The sequence below is a fragment of the Mytilus californianus genome, unplaced genomic scaffold, assembly GCF_021869535.1.
Source record: "Mytilus californianus isolate M0D057914Y unplaced genomic scaffold, xbMytCali1.0.p SCAF_7, whole genome shotgun sequence".
Taxonomy (NCBI): Eukaryota; Metazoa; Mollusca; class Bivalvia; order Mytilida; family Mytilidae; genus Mytilus; species Mytilus californianus.
Genome location: NW_026262723.1, coordinates 112,810,953 through 112,832,924, shown reverse-complemented (window position 1 = coordinate 112,832,924; position 21,972 = coordinate 112,810,953). Strand labels below are relative to the sequence as shown.

Sequence of the window (21,972 nt, the reverse complement as noted above, 5' to 3'; positions counted from 1 at the left end):
CTATAAGAGGAGAACAACAGAAACCCTAAAATGCAACACACACAGAAACGAACTATAAGATAACAATAGCCATTTTCCTGACTTGGTACAGGACATTTTAAGAAAAAATGGTGGGTTGAACCTGGTTTTGTACATTTTGCAAAATTGTACATATGACGACGACTTACAAAACAAATTTTGTTTATGGTCAAGGGAAGGAAATTTAGTCATTATGTTGTTGTTTGTTTGTTTGATTTTCTTTCTTTGGAAAATAGGGAAGAGCTTAAAAAAGGTTTTTATTGAATTTCTGATTTCATTATCTAATAATCCATATCCCTGGAACAATTTATATCGTACGTTACCAGTAATAAATAGTAAAAAACACAATAAACCATCAAATTACAGTACAAATCTCCAACATGTAAATTTTTATTCTATATTGTCATTTTTAACGTCTGGTAGCAAACACAATTCATTATAAACACTTATCTTAATTTCTGCAATAAGTTGTAAATAGAAGAATTCTGTTTCAGGTATGTTGAGGGTCCTGAACAATGCTTTGGAAGCCATCTTACCCAAGACATCAGTGGACACACCAGCAACATTAGATATATATACAATAATGTCGGATATCTCCAGTAGACAGGAGTTATCTGAACCAAACGACGCTGATCTTACTCCTGCAGAAAGAGCTTTCATTGCTTCACAGATTGCTATGAAGAATGAACTGGATGCGGATATAAAAAATGATGTTGTAAGTAAAGTTCACAACCATAGCTGATTTATCTTACACAGTTAAGATTTAATACATGTGGTGTACCAAAAATAAGATCGAATTTTCACTTGCTCTCAGCAACAAAAATTGATCACCATCACGAAGAAGCATGTGAGACAGTTAATTTAATTACAAACCTGCTCGTGCATTTTTCATTGTTATTAAACGCAAAATAATAATCTAAGATACCTGGGGCGATCTCATTTCATAAAGGTTCTCTTTTGTTTTACTTATTGTACCTCGAAACTTATTACCCCTTTGTAGGTCTTTAAGTTGATGTTCTATTTACCAAAAGTTAATCGGGCATGACTAATTGGACACGCCCCCTTAGAATCAGGGGGTCCATAAATATATATAGCCATCGAAATACCATAATTTATCATTTGAGAGAATTAAAGTGCCTTTGGTTGATTATCTCCGAAACCGGAAAATGTTGGCTGCAATAGGAATTTATATGCAAAATAAATGCATTTACTTATAGTGACCGTTATTGCTTGTAAATTCATGCCGTTTTGTTTTTGGCATTCGTCAATCGTGGAGAAAAAGGAGGGGGCTCTAATAGCTTAACTTACGATTTTGATCATGGTCCAATAAATAAAAGATGTACTGTCATTTAATCGGTCGGTTTTCAATGCAATTAGGTAACTGTTATTTGTATATATTTGTATATATCAGTCTGAGTACTGTTTACTATCATTTAAGTTGAATATAGACTCGTCCAGTTCAGGGGAATTAGACTTCTGCATGCTTTTTATGTGTACTTTTCTTACGTTTTTGACGGTTTGTAAAAATTCAATGGTAAGTTAATACTAAACTCCCAACGGGAGGGATTGTACTTGATTTTCATATGATTAAGACATAATCTTTCAATCAGTTTAATTGAGGTCTGGAGCTGGCAGTAACTGCTAGTAGTCCTTTGTTCATTTATGGTTCATTGTCATTTTGCTTAGTTTCTTTTGTTACCTATTCTGACATCGGACTCGGACTTCTTTTAAACTGAGTTTTACTGTGCGTATTGCTATGCATTTCTTTATACTACATTGGCTAGAGGTATAGGGGGAGGGTTGAGATTTCACAAAACAAGTTTAACCCCGCCGCATTTTTGCGCCTGTACCAAATCAGGAGCCTCTGGCCTTTGCTAGTCTTGTATGTTTTTTAATTTTAGTTCATTTATATGTTTTGGAGTTTAGTGTGACGTCCATTTTCACTGAACTAGTACACAATTTATTTAGGAGCCAGCTGAGGACCGCCTCCGGGTGCGGGATTTTCTCGCTGCGTTGAAGATCCATTGGTGGCCTTCGGCTGTTGTCTGCTCTTTGGTCGGGTTGTTGTCTCTTTGACATATTCCCCATTTCCATTCTCAATTTTAATATTACCATTAAAAGACTTCCTCACAATACGGGCTGTTCAAATGCCCTCGCTCTTCGGGCTCTGTGATTTTAACATCCCTTTTTGTTCGGATGTCTTTCAATATCAATATTGCCTTTTCATTGAACTTTTACCATAACAAAATCTGACCAGCAATTAAATTTAATTTAAAAGAAATTTTAAGCATTTCAGCTATTTATTGCTTGTAAAATGGTTTAACACCATGTCTCGTAAAATACGAAATTTCAATACTTAAGACATAAGAAATTTTTTTTTTTATTTAAGAATGTGAAATATGGTCAAGTTTATTTCTTTCTGTTTTCTAAACTTCCTAAAATTTGTTCCATTTAAAAAGGTAAGAGAACCAAAGAGGTCAATGCAAAACCAAGAAAAACAGACAACATCATGATAAAAAAAAAAAAAAAAAAAAAAAAAAAAAATCACTTAAAATAAAAACAATCAACAGACAATAAAAACACTACACAGTATGCTACAAATTTGGCAAAACAAACCCAACTATAAACTAATGTAAAGTCAGATGCCCTAGAAATGTAAGAGTTTCTTTTGCACTAGTGACGTTGCATAAGTAACAACATTGAGCAAGTTTGTCAGCTTTCTGCCTTCAAAATTACAAAAATTATTCAGTGAGGGTATAATATTCTCAATTGCGTTTTGATTAGGGAAGATGCTAGAGACATGGAAAAAAGTGTTATCTCTGAAATTTAATCCTTAAAATAACCCCCTATAATAGAACAATAAAAAGGATTGAAAAAAGCTTCAATTCACAGAACTTGTCTTTCTGTAACGTCTGTGATTAGGAACGGTCAAAATAAATAGTCTGGAAAGTCAAAAATAGATTAAAGTTTCCACAGGGGTAAAACTTCTATACGTTAATTTACCAGCATCTCGAGTATGAAGACGCTGTAACAGGTGAAGAGAATTCAATTGAATTTTGCTTCAATCCGATAAAAAAAATAATCCTAGAGAATGGTTATAATATAAGTAAAATATTCGAAAAGATATAATTTAAGGAAGATTTTGCCCTTAATCATCGAGCTGTTTGTCCACACAACATATAAACAATGAGTGCCGAACGGAGTTTGTCAAGGATCCTAGTTTGAAGTTGTCAGTCATTACCAGCACATGTGTCTACCTTCGTTTTTATGTTGAATTTCGCGTTATTCAATCATCGTTTTCTCTTCACAGTTGTGCTGCAAATTTGTGCTATGCTTTTTTTTTATTTTGGTCATATTGTTACATTTGTGTCTTTTTTTTTTATCTCTATAAGAAAATTAACAAATGTCTGGAAAGTTTATTCACAGAATCTTTCACAAATGAACTTTTAAGTTACTTTCTATTTTATTATTATTTGCTGAACAATTTCTACATGTAGGTTAAAAATGAAGTTCAAGTACTATTGGACAGTATTTCAAATATAGGCAACGTGCTTCAGAGGTTGCACTATCGTAAACAGATGCCTGTTTACGTTCAGAATGGACACATTAATTCCACAGAAGACAAGAAACTGATAGGGGAGCTGATTCAGAATGGTTTTCAGAACAATGAAGTAGATTTAAATTTTGTAGAATCTGATTCCCAGTCGCTACAAGAGCAAGCCGTACAGGTACATGCAATAATAACAGATTCTAAACATGGATTGTTATCATAAGTCAATTTATACTTAAGATCAAAACTTTAAACAAAGGAAAAGAAAACGTGGAGAAAATATTTATTTTTATTGTGTTTAAATATTTGTTCTTCTATTGATCTGTTAATTCTTATAAAGACGTTTACAACATGTCTGAATTGGAATATATATAAATCTTAATGTTTGGTATAAATATATGTCTATTGTATGAAACATTGTTAAGTGATCTCTTACTGTTATTCGGTGTTAGTAATATCAACGGTACCAATTGAATTGCAGTAGATACAATTATTTTCTTTTTATGTATACGTAGAATTAATATTTAAGTGTCTTACCTACTTTTCGATATAATTAATGATGGTAATGTTTCTTTAAAGGTAACGTTATATGACCACACACCTTTTTCTTGGGATGAAGAGTCTAAGTTCATATCATCTAAGACTGTAACTGTGTCAGTGGGAGAAGGCAATACAACAAACTCAGCAATACCATCTAAAATCAAACTAAAAAATACTGATTTAGTACCAACAAGAAAAACTATCAATGTAGCCATTCCAGTAGATAAAAATGAAACCACTTCACAGATGCTGATGTATAAAATGTACTGGAAGACACCTGCAGATAATTTGATTATCAGTATAAATAACGCCATGGACCACCTTAATCACACTATTTACATTCGGAAGAAAGAACCTCCAACGGAAGACGAGTATGACTTGAAGAAAATCACAGATTCCAGCGACTGGTTGGGCAGCAGCGAAATAAAAGTGATACTGGACCGGGGAATATACACCGACCCAACAAACGTGTATATTGGAGTCCTTATTCAAAACGGTATATTAATTTTAAAACGTTAACAAACAAATACAAACTAACACACAAATGGAAAGTTTTCATTTATTGATTATCATTGAGGTTGTCTTTCTAAGACTACTATATAGTTATAACAGCATTTGACAATTAAATTGAAAAAAAGTTAAAAACACACAAATAAACAAATTAACGAATACAACTATTAAAATGAAGAGAACTGTAAAACATAATGTAACAAAACTTCGACCGTAAAATAAAATACAAAAATTAATACAATTCTTATAGCTTTCCATACGATATGTGTTTTTAGCCTAGTCAATTTAGCTCTAAAATCGCTCAACCTGCAACTAATTGCAACACAAGGTTTTGTTAGTGCAAATTATAATATAGACTTGTACTAACAACATACTAAAACTATACATTGATATAATTTGCGGAAAAGGTTATTTTGGGGTGAAATATGTGGTTTTTAGAGAAAAAATGCTGAAAACTGGAAAAGAAGAAAAATTGTTATTTATGGTTACCTTTTTAGACCTAAAGCTTGTTGAAGACAAGAAACCTTATCTTAACAGAGTATTATGAAGTCCTCTAGTTACTATTATTCATATTGAAGTAATTTTGAGGTGAAATGAGTGATTTTTAGTGAAAAAACGCTGAAAACTGGAAACGTAGAAAATCTCCGTTGTTAATGGTTAATATTTTTGAAATTTGATTTATATAGAAAAAAGAACATACTATTTTATGTTTTATTTGTGAAGTCCTTTCGTTATCAATATTAATATTTGGGTAATTTTGGTTGAATATATTTTTTAAGACCGAAAACCCAGAAACTGGAAATGAAAATATCTCGATTATTGATGGTTAAAACTTTCAAATTGGGATCTTAACAGAAAATAGAGAATACTATCTGATGTTTATCTTAAGAAGTCCTATAGTTATTAGTATTTAAAAAAATGTAATTCTTGTGTAAAATGTGATTTATAGAGAAAAATTGTGAAAAATGGAAATAAAAAACTCGATTATTCATGGTTAAAACTTTTAAAATAGGATCTTTATAGACAGACTTTATTATCTTATGTTTATTGCATATATTCCTCTTGTAATCGATATCAATAATAATCAATATGTTTAGTGAAATATTTTGTTTTACACACTAACTACAAAACAAGAATATATCCATAGTACACGGATGCCCCACCCGCAATATCATTTTCTATGTTCAGTGGACTGTGAAATTGAGTCAAAACTCTAATTTGGCATTAAAATTAGAAAGATCTTATCATACGGAACATTTGTACTAAGTTTCAATATGATTGGACTTCAATTTCATCAAAAAATACCTTGACCAAAAACTTTAACAAAAAACTTTAATCTGAAGCAGGACAGACGGACGAACGAAAAGACGCACAGACAGAAAAACATAATGCCCCTAAGTGAGGGCATATAAAATGAAAATTTTAAAATCTTGGTTATTTCTAGTTTGATTTTTAAAAACGAAAAAATGGAGAATGGAAACAGGGAATGTGTCAAAGAGAAAACAAGGCCATTAGTCTTTAACATAGCAAGTAAATTCGGCACACGGAGGTGGGCTTCAGCTGACCCCTTAATTATTTTGTACACTAGTTCAGCAAAATGGACACCACCCTAAACTCCAGAACATACAAATGAACCAAAATTATCACCAAAAAAACACACACACACAAGACAAACAAAGGCTAGAGGTTCCTGACTTGGGATAGGTACAATAATGTGACTGGGGTAAAACATGTTGTGTGAGAACTCAACCCTCCCCTAGTTTCTCTAGACAATATAGAATAAACAAACACACAGTAAAACTCAGTTTTAAATATGCGCATTTTGTGGAAGTTTGAAATTTTACCTTATGTTTCGGTTATGTATTTATAGTAATTATACGTGTAGGTATAATAAACAAAAAATGATTGTGTTAAAAAATAACTGTAAATCAGTTTGGTTACGGACTTTGATTTTGTAATGTTAATTACTGGAAAAGTCATTTTTCTAGTGTCCTTGCATCGTCATTGACTGTAGTCCTTTTTGTGTATTTTTTCATTCAAAGCTACTTTTACAATATTTGAATTGCATAAAGTCACAGTTAAACACAAACGATGTGATTGCAGATTTCTCTTAATGTGTTGCTAATTTTATTTAGCAAGCTCTACCAATATCCACGTTTAATTTCAGATATATAAGCTTTTTAAATTTAGGAACATACACTAGGTCACTGACTTATCATTAAAAGAGGGGCAAAAGATACCAGAGGGACAGTCAAACTCATAGATCGAAGGTTAAATGTACATCTGATATTGTTTAAGGCAATTTCAAGAGCAGCTTTGTCAATACGATTATAAGTTTACCTCAAGAGCTTGAATTTAAATAGTAATTGTACTAAAGTGGTCCAATTTTGGATGTTGAAAATGAGATAAGCACTGTTGAATGAATTAATGGGATCACTTCCTGGAGGAAGTGTTAATAGCAACAGCGCCTTATGTGTGTACCCTATAAACCTGCATGTATGTGGTGGTCTGAAACATCAACCAAATGGTAATGACAAAGAACTAACATGGGTTGTCTGCTTCCGGAATGCTGACCTGTATTCAACTCATTTGAAGGAAACTATAAAAATATTTAAAAAATACACCTCATGCCAAAAGAATATAAATTTTTAGCTTTTAAGGTCCACTAAACTCTATCAGTGATCTCTTGGTAGTAAGTTTGATCGCTTGCCAATGAAACCATCACTTATCATAAAATCTCCCCACTTTAAAAACATAAGAAGATGTTGTATGATTGCCAATGAGAAAACTTTCCACAAGAGATATCAATGATGTGGATGTGGATGTAAACAACTATAGTTCATCGTCAAAATATAGAACAAGTCAAACGAGAAACTCAAAGGCCTGATTAATGTTAAAATAATAAACGGAAAAACAAATATGACAGACAGCAAACAATAACAACCAAGTAATAAAGGGCCACTGACTTGTGATAATAATATTCATAGTGTGCAGGGTTAACCCTGTTTGCGAGCACTCAACCCTCCAATAATCAGGAACAGTTTTTATTTAGGGGCTGGCTGAGGACCACCTCCTGGTGCGGGATTTTCTCGTTGCGTTGAAGACCCATTGGTGGCCTTTGGCTGTTATCTGCTCTTGATCTGGTCGGGTTGTTGTCTCTTTGACATACAGTATTCCCCATTTCCATTCTCAATTTTATTTAAATAGCAAACAGCGTTAGAACAAATTGTAAAACCCAGTTGGAAAGGGCTCAACTCAAAAAGATCAGCACGGAGTATATAACCAATTAACAAAAAAACACTGAGTTCTCATAGCTAGTTCAAAGCTAAGTAATTACAGTTGATGAATAAATACTGTTGGCACCGACTAAAATATAAATAAGTACACATCCGATTAGTAACCAAAGTGAAAAGTGGATTCAGTGTTACAGTCAAAGCTTTATTTTTATGGTGTGTGAGTACTGAGATCGTCGCAAATTACATGAGTAGCTATTTGCTTCGAGGAGCCTGAAATGTTTATTTGTGAAAAAATATTTAACATTAAATCATTTAACACTCATCATTCTTATTTTTTTATCAAACATTGTTGGATTCTAAATCTTAACATGTTTGTTCCAGAAGGTAAATGAAAAAAATATAGTGTTTTCTTTCTAAAGTTGTGGAGAAAAAATACCTTTTTAAAGACTTTGAATCTTGCAATAACATTTTTTTTATAAAGAACAAAACATGTGTTTCTGGAACCCCTCCCCCAACAAAAAATAAACTGTCTGTGCCTTTAACACAGGGGCAGAACTCTTTCAAATACCAAGTAAGAATGTGACTAAGTTGGTTACTCTAATTCAGTACAGTTTTCCATTTATAGGTTACTTACAAACACTATTTTGGAGAATTAGATTCTTGGATTGTAAAATAGTAGAACACAATCTCAATCTATATCTTTATTCAAATATACAAATTTTGAGACAGGAAAGAGATTCATTTGTAATATTATTCTTTTAAATTGAAATAATTATGTATTGTATTGTATTATTTCAACTGTTTTTAAAAATACAGAACATTGATTGTATAATTTTATTTTTTTCAACTTTGGCAAATAAGGGGAAGCAACTCATATAATCTTACTTTTACTACAAAACATTTTTATAAATTACACCACTTTCCGCAAAATATATTTTTGTATAGTTTTAGTATGTTGTTCCTAGATAGTAACAGACTTGTTTTTCAGAGAAAAACTTTGTGTTGCAATTAGTTGCAGGTTGTTCACTAAATTGACTAGACTATTTGTGGCTATTTAACAATGCTCGTCTACGTCACGTGGTCTTTGATAGATAGTTTTCTCCACGGAAATCATACCACATCTTATTATGTTTAGAGTAATAACTGTATCGAAAAACTAAAAAATAATATGATATGTACAAGACCGTGTCTTTTTAATAAAAGTAAAAATATGAGATTAGTAAGCTACGTTTATGTGATCAAATTCATATCCATTATACGGTTTGTTTTTCGTTGTGTTGTTTATAAAATCCTAATACTACTTTTAAATAACAGAAAAAGCTTCCGCCCCAACATTAACCAGAAGAAGAAGGTCATTGAGTACTACTATTGTTGAATATGAAATTATTGGTGCTACGGTTGGTTGTAGAGTGTGGGATTCTGCAAAGCAGAAATGGAACAAAACGTCATGTCAGGTATGATTCTGGTTAACATTTTGTCTTTTATGATTAATGTAGTCATATTTCAATTGGGTATTCAAGACCATCATACAAATACTCCATATGGGTAACGTTGCACCAACAACCTTATGACCTTGCCACTCCTTGTAGAGCCCATTGAAAAATGTGCATCGAAAGAACATGTTCGTCTTTAATCTGAATTTAATATTCTATGAAAGAGAAGGAACTCTAACTTTAGCACGCATGTCGTCTCTTTCGAGTAGTAATATTTCTGTTTTTTGTTGTTTATTCAAAAACAATATTGCACACGCTGATAACAATTACTCCACTGACACAGCTATTTCAGTGATAATCCCTGTTTCAATTCTGTCATTAGGTCAATGTATTTATATTATCTGACGTTAAAAAGCAAAAGACAATCGCAATTTCATAAAGCATCCGAGGTTCAGCTCGTTGTTTTTAAACTATTTTAAATGTCCATGTTTCCAATTAACCAATTGTGGAATAGATTGTACATGAGCAATACCATATCTAGAATATTATTCAGGTAGCAATTATACCACATCTTCTTATTTTTTAAGTCAATTATAGATATTTAATAAATTGATAGTCATAGTGTAACGGAAAAGATATAGGTTGTATCTTTGTACAGTATATACACAATATTATATAATGAATCAATTAATTCACACAGTTCATATTACTAATACATCATATAATTCAAAAATACCTACATATCTTTTCTAATATACCTTTTCTTTCAGTGTTAAAAGATTTGTTTTGTAGAATCAGCCCATTTCATAACTGTTTTATATACAAAAAATGTATTAATATTCTTTGTCCTAAATTCAGACAGAAAATGTAATATCATTTTATATTATTTCCGTTAACGTTCACGTATGTCATTGCCTCATCACTTTCAAATATCGACAAGAAAACAATTGCGATTATTTCTTGTTGCAGAATAAATGCATGTTCTTTTAATAGTATTTTTAAAGTTCGCAACAATTGACCCAAGAATTATAGAAACATCTAACCTTTCGAACGAAGCAGATTTATTAGTGTTATTTTCATTATCTAGCACAGAAAACCAATGTTTGTGGAATAATTAGTCATATCTTCGCCACTGACTAATATACGTTGATAAATTAAAAATGATTATAAATCTAAGGATTTTCATCCTTTAGGCAAAGTTGACGTCATGATAGTTTTGGCTATCTACTTAAGTCCCCTTTTGGTTATATAGTTTCTGGAGTATTTCTGCATGCACTATTTAAAAATTTATGGTTTTCAGCGTTCCAGATGGAGGTTAATACAAAAGCGCTAGGAAGCATCATGCAAATTTATTTAGTAGCTTTTTTAGAATACTTTATACATCTAATGTAATGTAAAAAGAGGTAAAAGAAAACAAAATGAATAAACAAACTTCAGAGGTCGAGATAAAACTAATAAAAAAAGACATACAACGTAAATCGATGAAAAGACAAGCAAAAGTCTACAAAACAATATATAGAAAAGGAAAGAGCAGTATCAACCCCATAAAAACCCAGGTGTGATATCAGCTGCTCTTGACGGGCTTATAATTGTATTGTATATAAATGGTGCTTTCTACACCCATTTTTCTGTTATTTAGCTTTCTGTCTCATCAACAATCAATGAGACTGTTTGTGAATGTTCCAGTCCACCCGGAAACAGTTTTGCCACAACTTTCTACGTGCCTCCAAACACGATCGATTTTGGAAGTGTCTTTGAAAAGTTTGATTTAAAAAACAATGCAGCGGTATTTGCAACAGTTGTATCACTGGTACTGTTGTTTATTCTGTTATGTGTATGGGCATTCAGACAGGACAGACAGGATCATACAAGGGTAATGTTATTGGCTAATTTACAAAACATTTGACTTATGATTTATACTTTGTTATGTATATGAACATTCAGACAGGACAGACAGGATCATACAAGGGTAATGCTATTGGCTAATTTACAAAACATTTGACTTATGATTTATACTTTGTTATGTATATGAACATTCAGACAGGACAGACAGGATCATACAAGGGTAATGTTATTGGCTAATTTACAAAACATTTGACTTATGATTTATACTTTGTTATGTATATGAACATTTAGACAGGACAGACAGGATCATACAAGGGTAATGTTATTGGCTAATTTACAAAACATTTGACTTATGATTTATACTTTGTTATGTATATGAACATTTAGACAGGACAGACAGGATCATACAAGGGTAATGTTATTGGCTAATTTACAAAACATTTGACTTATGATTTATACTTTGTTATGTATATGAACATTTAGACAGGACAGACAGGATCATACAAGGGTAATGTTATTGGCTAATTTACAAAACATTTGACTTATGATTTATACTTTGTTATGTATATGAACATTTAGACAGGACAGACAGGATCATACAAGGGTAAAGTTATTGGCTAATTTACAAAACATTTGACTTATGATTTATACTTTGTTATGTATATGAACATTTAGACAGGACAGACAGGATCATACAAGGGTAAAGTTATTGGCTAATTTACAAAACATTTGACTTATGATTTATACTTTGTTATGTATATGAACATTTAGACAGGACAGACAGGATCATACAAGGGTAATGTTATTGGCTTATTTACAAAACATTTGACTTATGATTTATACTTTGTTATGTATATGAACATTTAGACAGGACAGACAGGATCATACAAGGGTAATGTTATTGGCTTATTTACAAAACATTTGACTTATGATTTATACTTTGTTATGTAAATGAACATTTAGACAGGACAGACAGGATCATACAAGGGTAAAGTTATTGGCTAATTTACAAAACATTTGACTTATAATTTATACTTTGTTATGTATATGGACATTTAGACGGGACAGAAAGGATCAAACAAGGGTAATGCGATTGACTAATTATAAATCACTTGACACATAATGTATATTTGTTTAAGTATGTTGGCACTTAGACAGAACAAAAAGTATCAACAAGGGTAATGTAAATGGTTAATTTAAAAAATTTGACACGGTATGTATATTTTTCCCAAAATTTGAAAATTATAATAATGTAATCGGCAGTATTAAAGATATGTCAAAGTAAATGATAGCATCTGGAGTTTACGACAAGTTGAATAAAACCCTTGGTAACAGCGAAATAAAATCAGTGGATAGCAAAACATATAACCCTAGATAAAAAAGCTTAACTTTAAATTACTAGAAACAATTATAACTGATGTGTATCCACATTGTCTTTTATTAATTACAACACGAGTACAACAAAAGTAACAACGTAAGTTCTGATTCTTCCTTCTGGAAAAGTGTAATATTTTAGGATGTGTATAACATAACAAGCTATACTATCCAACTAATGCATATCCCATGTATATACATCATCATATACATTAAAGACCGGGGATGACCTAGAACATTTTACACCCCTACAGCAATTAAGCCTATTTGGATATGGGCGGTCTTATGATAGATAAGAAATGGATAAAACAGCTGATGATGATAATGTAAACAATAACACATGTTGAAATGGACAGGAAATGTATGTAAATAAAATAACTTACTGTACACATTATTTACATGATAAATATTCAGATTAAATATAAAGAATGAAAAAAAACAATTAAATAAAATTTATCCACTTTCTTAATTTTTTGGTCATAATTCCCAATTTTTATGTAGAATTTTATAGTTTTGAAAACTGTCTTGTCTATCAAAATTGTGGTCACAGATAATTGGAGTATATTTGTCTTTTCCATATATTGTTTCTATAAGAGTAAGATGGAGGTTTATAACTTTCTTTCCTTTCATGCTTCTTGGTGCCATTTCTCCTTTCAGGATTCCAAATGGATGTAAAGCCCCTGTCTACATTTTCATTCCAGTGACAGACGGCTATTCAGGCTCGTGTGTTATAATTTGCATCACTGAACACAATTCTCTTGTCCTGAAACATGTTCATTGTATTGTTAAAATTTTCTACATATGATGTATCCCGTGCAAGAACAAAATGATCTGGACTTTTGAAAATTACAGATTTATGGATCACACCTAGAAGTAGTTTTTCTGCTATAGGTTTAGTGAGGACTATCCTTTTAGGTTCATAATTTAAATCTCTTTTGCATCTTGAGTCTCGGTGACATTTAGTATGGTTGTTTTTGTAATGTTCCACAACATTAAGCAAGAGGGCCTTCAGCTCTTTAGGAGTTTGTTCGCCATTACGAATTTCCCAATGAAAGTGGGTGGCTACTGATTCTACCTTGTCCTCAAGCTCGTCAGACCATGTTTTATCTCGTAAATATTTGGGTCCAGAGGATACTTTTTTCATGGCACTTTTCACTGCTTTTATTCAATGCCATGGATCATTCTGGTTTACTACATCAGAATCCAGAACTTACTTATTTATACTCATGTTCCTGTCATGTGAATGAATACCCACTTTTACATCATTATCTTCTAAGTACTGATATATTATTTGAGTTCCAAGTTTTTCGTGTCTCTGTGATACAAAGTCGTCTGCTTTAGTGACATGTTCACATTTCAGTAGCTTGTGCTTTTTCTCTCCTATGGCTACAACACTTGTATCCTTAGCGTTTTTCCTCAAGCCATGGCGGGCATCAGTCATAATGTCAATACTTGTTAAGTCTTCATACATGCCAACTTCTTCCATCAATGCTGTCTCAATGCTGTCATTGCATTCTTCGTCTACAAACTGTTTATATTTATTGAGCATGTAACTTTGTTTAGACTTATTGATTTGTCCAATATTGTCCCCCTGTGAAAATCTGTTGTAATGTACCGGTAACATTCCACTACATTCATATCTGTGGAAGATTCTTGAATTAACCATATATTCTCCATTTGGCAAATACGGAGATGATGACCAAAGCACAGAATGATGCTTATCCTTGTCACATGTAAATCTAATCGCTGCTACATGTCCTTTTTGAGTTAGTTTTTTTAAATTTAAAGTGACCTGTACAAAATGATTAAATGGTTTTCTGAAACACTGACCAATTTCTGTAATGAAGTTTCAGCTGTCACAAAAAGGTGCTGATCAACATCATTTTTTTCCACCTGAATATATGTGTTTAAATTCATATTTTCCATTTTGGTCTCAGAGTCGTCCAGACTGTGGGTAGAAATAAATTCATCCAGTACCTTCTCCAAAATGTAAGCATTATTGACCGAGTGATTCATCTCTTTGACTATAGTACTTCGGACATGTTGTAATTTATCCAATACAGATTTTTTCTTACTATCATCACCAGGTATAGATACTTTGAAACAAGGAGGTCTTTTAGATTCATTTTCCATCATTTTGGTATAAACAACTTGCACAAAATGGACCTAAGTATAGGAGGGAAACTTGATACCTACTTAATGTGTGAGCCTGTATCTTCAGGATACTAACAGGAGTTCTGTAATTATGTAGAAATGATCAAACTTGCTTATTGAGATAATTTAAATAAAAAGAAGAAATCAATGATATGAATTATTTTAAGAAAAAGAAAATAACAGAATTAATTAATTTATCCTGTACTAACCGCTAAGTAAAATGCTACATAAAACTAACCAGGGATCACAGCATGACAACACCTATTATTTGTCTTTTAATTTGGTTGATTAATTTCTTCATATAAAAGTTATAGATAAAACCCTGATGTTTATTATGTCTGTAGAATCTCAGCTGTTCTACACACAAAATAAATAAAACAAATAGAATGTCTTAGGAATTCCTCAATGCCATGTGATAGAACACGATACTGTCCATAAATCTTAGATAAGAATTTTGGAGGGAAAGTTGTTTTTACACCAGTTTCTACGTAGAAGTGTGGTCATCTCTGCAAATATGTCAAATGAGAGCACAAAATTATCACTTTTTGTAAATGAAGAACAGAAAGAAACAAAAAAGGGATTTTAAACAATTAAAAATTCGCTTATTATAACTGACGTTTTAATGAAACTATTACAGTGGGCCTTATCATACCTAAGTGACAACAGACCTTACGACGATTACTTGTACATTCTAACGGTGTTCACAGGACTACAAAGAAATGCTGGAACAAAATCAAGAATAGGTTTCATGATAATTGATGGCAAACCAAAGAAAAGCCATTTTCATGAACCAGATATACGACTATTAGATGACGAAACACATCGCGTGAGTTTTCTGTTTATACATGTAGTTAAATAAAAACGTTTATGATTTATATTTAAGATACAACACGTGAACTTTTTATGTGGAAAATTGGAGTTACATACATTTGTGTAGTAAGACGGATTACATACCTATGTTCAAATATACGACAAACATACGACAAACAAACACACATTTATCAAAACACATCGTATCGGTCACCAATTTGTGATGGTGACCATAAAAGCGTATGTCGCGTCGATTTCAGTTATGTAACGCCTGTAAACGAATTCTGTATAGGGAACATTCACGAGTGAAACGTTTTGACTGGGATATGAAAACGACATAGGATGTAAATCAAAAATCATTATAAGACATTGTTGCGTTTCAATATTGTCTAAACTTAGCAATGAACATCTGAATTATATGCAATAAGAATGTTACAGACAGGAATAAGTAACAATGTTGTTACTAGAAAATTTCACGTATGAAATTCCCCTTTAGGCCTCACAACAATGGCCATGCAGATGTGATTTGTTCTTAACCACCACAGATCGGGTCAACCTGTAGTTGAATAATTCATTTTGCTAGTAGGGTCTGCTTACCATGTTGGAGCACCTGCGATCACTCACGGATTTTTTTGGGGTTTGTGTTTCTCGGTCGTTTGTTTACTATGTTGTAGCTTAAGACTGATGTGTGTTCGTTATTTGGGGGAGGGTTGCAACGGCGTTGTTAGTTGTAAATTCAGCAACTTTAATTTATAATGGACCTTGGTACACTCCTCCTCATTTTTGTTATGAATAATAGATGCTGGTTATATTTCAAACCCAACCACAATAAAATAATAAATCTAGAGGGCATCAAACAGTCATGAACAATGGGCAGATGTCTATATAATGTAGCTAGACTTTAGCCGTCCGTAGTATATACAATAAAATATAAAAAAACACTAAAAATTAAATGGAAGCAATACATCTGCCTACCGCAAATTCTTCAAATGACAGATAAAATTAGATATAAAGAAAACAACTGAAATCGGACAGAAAAATTACTATTTAGCGGGCATAACCAAGTTGTTTTATTTATATTATAGGGTTTTGGTGTTGGTAGTATCCGGAAATTTGTCATGAGCGTTTCTAAACCAATAAATGATCCGTCGGTGTTAAAAATTTGGCATGATAATAGTGGACAAGGAAACTCGGCATCATGGTATCTTAATAAGATTATACTGGAGGATTTACAAACTAATGAAAGGTAAAGCTTCCAAACCTAATTAATTTTTTACCCTTAATGAATAAGAGCCTACATAGAAATATACATCTATTTATGTATCAATGAGAGTTTTCAACCGTATATTGATAAGAGTAAATAAAATGAAATTTTGTTTTAATTTTGTACTGGTTTCTTAAGCAGGAATGACAAGAGACAATATGTAGCTCATGAACATTCCAAAATGGTAAACTTATTCAAACTTTACAAACTTTTGTTAATTTTAATAAATGACTAGGTTTGGAATACATTTAAAATAATTTAAGCGCAAAAGACTACTTATGATGTCAATATGAGCCTCATTCGAAAAGATATTTTACACAGATATACGTCTTTATAATATACCTCATGTAGCAAAATATCTTTTTAGATATATTTTTGACTAATAATTGAATATCAAAGATACAAATATCTCCAAATTGAGACTATTTTGAAGGTGTTTGTTGTTTTGCCATAATTGCAAGGTTTTTAGCCGAAATGCAAATATTTCAGACCAAATTTCGATAGATAAATACACATATTATACAGATTAATGTCTTGTGTAAATCTGACTGATTTTGGTAGATTGATAATACTTTTTAATTTTAAATTAAAGGTTCTAAAAAATTGCCTTATCATTCTTCCTCTTCGTGTGCTAATTCGCCAGGCTTAACTGAACATGAAATATTTACATATAACTCTACACATGTACCAGAAATGAGCTCTTTTTGAGAGAAGTATACCTAAAAACCAAACGTATAAAACTCTCTAAAAATTGGTTCAAATTTCTCCATGATCTGCTTAAACACATTACGGCTCATTCTCAGACATTATATAAAACAGTCATTCATATACAGGCTCAAACACAACCACTTAGTCAAACATGAACATACATCAATCTACAAAACAAAAAATGTAATGGTTATTTAAGAATTATAAATAGCCTTTTTTTTCATACAAGAACAAAAAATTCCTTTCTAGATGAGGGTACGTAGAAAGTCTTTCGGTACCTAAAGTACATGTTCGGAGATTATACCAGCAATGCGACAAATAACATTCAATAAAAACCATTATAAACATTATAAAGGTTTAAGGTAATCTTAAACACGTGTTGATTTAAACAGACACACATGTTTTACCAAAAACAATTCAAATACATCTGCTTCCGTGATATCAATAAAGATATATTTTCTTTTATTTGACAGGTATCTGTTTATATGTGATCAATGGTTGTCTTTGGATCATGATGATGACTGCATTGATTGTGCCATACCTGTTTCAGATAAGTTGAATAAACATAAATTCTCATTTCTATTTCACGAAAAAACCAGACAAAACGCTACAGACAATCATTTATGGTTATCAGTTGCTATTCGACCCGAAGACAGTAACTTTACAAGGATAGAAAGATTGGCTTGTTGTTTGACATTGTTGTTTCTTACTATGATCTCAAACGCAATGTTTTATGGACAAAACACCGGAAGTCGCTTTTCAATTGGACCAATCAAATTATCACTTTCTGGGATATACATTTCACTTATTAGTGCCATAATTGCGGCACCTCCAATATTTTTAGTATCTTATATGTTTAGAAGTTCGAGACATCGTACAACACGCGAGAAGAAGCCTTTAACAAATACTGCAGAAGACCTTGACATTACACTAAAATCCACTAAAAAGACCGATGTGGAAACCAGTTCCAAAGCAGATGTAACAGACGAGTCTCAATTTTCGCTTCCGTTTTGGTGTAGATATGTAGCATGGGGAATAGTTACATTGGCCGTCTTTGTATCTGGATTTTTCCTAATTCTTTATAGCATGGAATGGGGAAAGACGAAGTCAGAGGAGTGGCTTCTTTGCTTTTTTATGTCATTCATCGAATCAATGCTCCTTGTTGATCCACTTAAGGTAAGAAAATCGAGGTTTCTCTATACATATAATATAGTTAGCCATAATTCTTACAACAGTGTTACGCTATAAAAGGCTATATACGTCGTGATTGAAGTAACACAAATTAAAAACAATAGGTAATGAATACAATACTCAACATATAGTTTGCATGGACTACACTATTTCCGTATACTCTGCTTAATATGAAATGTCAACTAAAGCATATTATTATAAGTTAGAAGGTCTCCATAACCCGTAAGTTTTGATGTAAATGTTGAATGACGTTGCAAATTGTATAGGTAAAATCTAAATTACCAGTGGTTTGTGAATTTGAATTTCTGTTCTTAGGAACTTCTTAGTGGACAATGTATATAGATAGAAGTGGGTATGCTGCATAGTAGTATTATTCAAAGTAATTTATAATATATATACAAGCAGATAATTTTATGGTGATTCATGAATTAATTTGTTGACTGTAGTTGAAATTGTGTGTCTTACAATATATTTCATATTTGAAATAAACACTGGTTAGACGTTAAATCACAACCTATATGATTAAATCTAAATTATCGATATATATCAAATGATGTCATGTCACTACCTGTTTGTACATTAACATTACATTTTTGGAACACTACATACAAAGCTGTTTATTGTTGCAAAATTATTGCGATTTCATGTTTCCGTTTACTCGTAAATCTTACACATATACAACATACTGTTTTCAAGCTCATGTAACTTTTCACAATTTTATATGTTATTGTTACAAGTTAGTTCAAAGGATTTTGATTTTCTAAATGTTGTACTTTTTTTTTATCTAAAAATAACTCAAAGTAAACATGTCGTAATTTTAATGATTTCTACTTTCATAGTGACGCATAGTCCCATAGATATATTACAAATAAATTAATTGTTTAGTTAACATGCCCAAATGAGCCCGGTAGTATAATACAACTAATATAAAAAACTAAGGAGATGTGATATGATTTCCACTGAGAAAACTATTCACCAGATACAAAAGACCAATATTGCATGCAGAAATAGGTCAGATTAGTGCCTCCAACAATGCGTTGTCTGAATATTATAGTGTTATATGTCCACTTTTGATAAAAATATATAGATTTGATATCCAAGTGCAATGGTCTATCTCCCTATACAACTATATAATACGAGATTTATTCACCCTACGAGTTTTTGTCAGAACTACACTGTTCTATCTCCACACTCCCATTGGATTATGATAACATATTCATCTAGTTAGTTCTGAGAAAATTGGTTATTGTGTTGTATCTTCTCTACATGTCAGGTATTTTTGTAATAAAATAATTGTTATCAAAATTATCTTAGTAGTGCTATGCTTAAATTGTTTGCATGCTTTGATATTAATATATGAGCATAATTGGATATATAACATTGTTAAAAAATCCATGGTATATCTCCAATAGAAATATAGGGATAAATTTTTAAAAGAACATTGTTTTTTGTGAAGAGTTCTATCTCAAGAAAAGTGAATTCTTTATTTTTGTAAGTTTCGTGTCTAAGAAATACTATTCATGTAGGTAAACTTGATTCCTATATAACTTTTTATTTCTCAATCAAATATTTATGATATTGCGCTTTTCAGATTTAATTAAATTTTTTACCACAATTGCCAAATTGAAAACACCATAATTTTAGTTCTAATAGATTCCTATATGACATCAAACTACGAAAAATGTGACAGACGCAAATCAATGACTACTACTGAATTACAGTCCCCTGTCTTGAGACAGAAACATCATGCATGTGGCGATGCTAAATTAAGGCAACTGTAGACAACAAATCTTTACCGATCTTCAGATTTTATCAATTGATAAAGAAGACAGTTCAAGATGATACACAGAAACTGAGGAAAATATAATATAAAAACAAAAATTTAACTGAGGGTCCGACAGGGTTAGGGCCTCCTGATCTGCGTGTATTAACCACCATGCTTATTCATAATCAGTCAAAATGTCAAACTCTGGAATAGGACAAACTCGGTAAATTTATAGATTAGACAACACATTGTTATCTACCCACCTAGGACTTCGAAAACATGTCGCTATTGAGTTTAGACACAGACATATCGTATTGATCAACCGATTGGTGATGTTGCCGTTAAACTTTATGTAGGGTCGTTTTCAGTCGTTATTCCTTGTAACTCTGTTAGGACAGTTTTTATGTAAGGAGCACAATTGTGCAGATACACTCCATATAGTTGAAAATGCACGAGCGTAATGCATCAATTGAGATACATACACGTCATACGATGGAGCAGACGGTTTGTTAATGCTGTGTAATGGTAAGTTGACGATTCGAAAGTTGAAATCATCATTTTATCACGGATTCCATTATATACATTGGAATCATTATACCAGTCGTAGATCAGTTGCGTTCATTCACATCTAAGACGTCACTACAAATATGTGCATAGAGATCAAGTTGGGAAATATGAAAACCTATAAGGGGCAAAAGTGCATCACCGAAAAATTATGAGTCTGTTATTTTTAGTTAACAATCTTCTTCTCGAGACATTTAGACCCTGAATTATTAAATCTACGAGAATGAAGTCCTCAATAACTGTAGAAAAATCAATAAAAACAAAAATCAATAAAAATATTGATATACCAAAGAATCTAAAATAGTTAAACCTTTTTAAGATTTCCGTCTTTGCGAAGAAATCCTTTCCCTTTGGGTTTCTCTTGTCCATTATAGTTTCTCTCTTCTAGTATCGTTTCTTTTTCCAGGGACTTTGCTTAAATTATAAGGAAGGAGCATCATATGATTCCATGAAAATTTGTTGTAACTAATTTTTTTAAAACTTTTTTGCTATAAAACAATGAAAATAAATTTCGGATCATTTTAAAATGTGTCTAGTGCTTATTCAACATTATGGTTTTATCACAAACAAAATTCTCTTTGGAAACTTGCCTCATCAATCAGGCAATTTTTTTTTTTCTGAGAAGGAATTGAATATTTACACGAAAATTTGTATCGTTGTCATTTTAAGGTATACATTATAATATACATATACATAAATAATACTTTGGTATGACGAAACGTTATCTGAAGATAGCGTTTTTTTTTATCTACATTGAAAATAACGTCATTAAAACGAAATTCTTATATATATATGGCCAATGCAACATTTGGAAACTTTTCCGTATGTTAGTTACATTTTCAACAGAAAGTAAGCTGGGAATAATTTATTTTTTAAACTATTTGGTAAAGAGTAATATTGTGTTCGGCTCTCAGTCATGGAACTAATTATGTAGGGTATCTCAAAATTTACGGATTGTTTATACATGATAGTGATGTCTTGTATTGTTTAATGTAAACTATAATTTGTAT

At 31.7% G+C, this 21,972-nt stretch overlaps 1 protein-coding gene across 1 annotated transcript in view; it reads left to right on the top strand.

The window, feature by feature from the left end:
* LOC127709637 (polycystin family receptor for egg jelly-like) overlaps positions 1 to 21,972 on the top strand; it is a 110,762-nt gene that overhangs the window by 87,338 nt on the left and 1,452 nt on the right. The window contains exon 8 of the mRNA XM_052215243.1: positions 17,916 to 17,974. Within this exon, the coding sequence (XP_052071203.1) occupies positions 17,916 to 17,974 (59 nt within the window). The remainder of the gene's footprint in view (positions 1 to 17,915; positions 17,975 to 21,972) is intronic.